The 1,848-nt window shown below is 41.9% G+C and overlaps 1 protein-coding gene across 1 annotated transcript in view; it reads left to right on the top strand.

Moving 5' to 3' along the window:
* Window positions 1–1,848, top strand: part of UGGT1 (UDP-glucose glycoprotein glucosyltransferase 1) — a 114,460-nt gene that overhangs the window by 41,777 nt on the left and 70,835 nt on the right. The window contains exon 12 of the mRNA XM_003800346.3: window positions 365–515. Coding sequence (XP_003800394.1) covers window positions 365–515 — 151 coding nt within the window. The remainder of the gene's footprint in view (window positions 1–364; window positions 516–1,848) is intronic.

Raw genomic sequence — 1,848 nt, 5'->3', positions numbered from 1 at the left:
GGTGTACGTGGCTGGCGCCTTAGCCGGTTGAGCTATAGGCGCCGAGCCCATATTTTATTCTTGAAATTAAAGTTGGAACAGTTGGCACTTTAGCTACAAAAGCTAGTGCTAATTCTTCAGAAGAAGCAGTTCCCCCAGTCGGAGATTTTCACATTAATTACATTGACAAATATAAACATGCGGAAAGAAGCAAGTCTTAGCTACTTACGGCATACTTTTTGACAAGATGAAATTGGAAGAGCTCCCTTTCTTTGATTTCTCAATTAGTTTGATTTGATGTTGAGGTTGAACTGATAGATTTTTTTCATGGTGAGGAATTTTAAGAAGTTTTTTTCCTACTAAATATCGATTTTTTTCCCCCCAGTCTGTTTGATGTGTTGAGGAATGAAGCTCATGTAATGGAGGGTCTTCACCGACTGGGAATAGAAGGCCTTTCTCTGCATAATGTGTTGAAGCTGAATATCCAGCCCTCTGAGGCCGACTATGCAGTAGACATCAGGAGTGCTGCTGTTTCAGTGAGTACTTTTTTTTAGGATAATCAAAGGGCATTTTGGCTAGATATCTTTATTATGGTTTTCTAATTTGTTATGAAAGTTAAGTTATTCCCATTAAATTTTTTATTGATGTCACTGATTTGTAACTGTTTATGTGGGACTTTATTTATATAATCAAGTAGGCTTTTTTTTTTTTTTTTGAGGCAGAATCTCACTATGTCGCCCTTGGTAGAGTGTTTGGTGTCACGGCTCACAGCAACCTCAAACTCTTGGGCTTAAGCGATTCTCTTGCCTCAGCCTCCCAAGTAGGTGGGACTACAGGAGTCCGCCACAATCCCTGGCTATTTTTTTGTTGCTGTTATCACTGTTGTTTAGCAGGCTCGGGACAGGTTTGAACCCGTTAGCCTAGGTGTTGTGGCTGACACTGTAACCACTGTGCTACAGGTGCTGAACCATAAGTAGGCTCTTAAATGCTCCAAAAAGTTGAGTTATTGTGGCTAGTGTGGTTAGGACAGTAATTTTTCCATTTTATTATATATATACCCTTAGGATTCATCTGAGCATATCTTGGGAAAGAATGTTCAGTAAAGATTGTATTTTCCCATTGAGTATTGATCTTGTGTGATTTTGTGACAGTATATGTAAATTAGAATTACTATTAAAAATAATCAGTTTTAGGCCTGGTGTGGAGGCCCATGCCTGTAATCTTAACACTCTGGGAGGCCGAGGGGGATGGATTGCCTGAGCTCAGGAGTTCAAGACCAGCCTGAGCAAAGCCAGAGCCCCATCTCTATGATAGAAAAACTAACTTGGGTGTTGTGGCACGCAACTGTAGTCCCAGTTACTTGTGAGGCTGAGACAAGAGGATTGCTTGAGCTCAGGAGGTTGCTGTGAGCTATGACGCCATAGCACTCAACCCCAGGGCACTTAGTGAGACTCTATGTCTCCAAAAAAAAGAAAATCACCTTTTAGTTAGTAACCTTTTTTAGTAAGACTTTAAGATTGGAGATTTGAAGGATTTATATGGATTTTTGTCTGCTGTATCATCTCTCTGAGGCTTTAAGGCTCTCACTGTCTGTCAGAGAGAATGTGGGGAATAGTGCCATCTCAGGTGGACATGATGACCATGGAGGGTAGAGCTGATGTGCCTGGCACACCCTGGGCATGCCAATGTTTTTTCCCCCTTGGTTTCTAAATTGTTTTAGAGAAATTTTATTGAAAGAAATAATGTAGCATGAAGATCATCATTACTGGCTCGGCGCCTGTGGCTCAAGCAGCTAAGGAGCCAGCCACATACACCTAAGGTGGCGGGTTCGAATCCCCAGCCCGGGCCCGCCAAACAACAATGATGGCT

Source organism: Otolemur garnettii, unplaced genomic scaffold (assembly GCF_000181295.1).
Source record: "Otolemur garnettii isolate 467f Iridium unplaced genomic scaffold, OtoGar3 scaffold00173, whole genome shotgun sequence".
Lineage (NCBI taxonomy): Eukaryota > Metazoa > Chordata > Mammalia > Primates > Galagidae > Otolemur > Otolemur garnettii.
The sequence above is the reverse complement of the archived record's forward strand: the minus strand, read 5'-3'. Positions and strand labels throughout refer to the sequence as shown.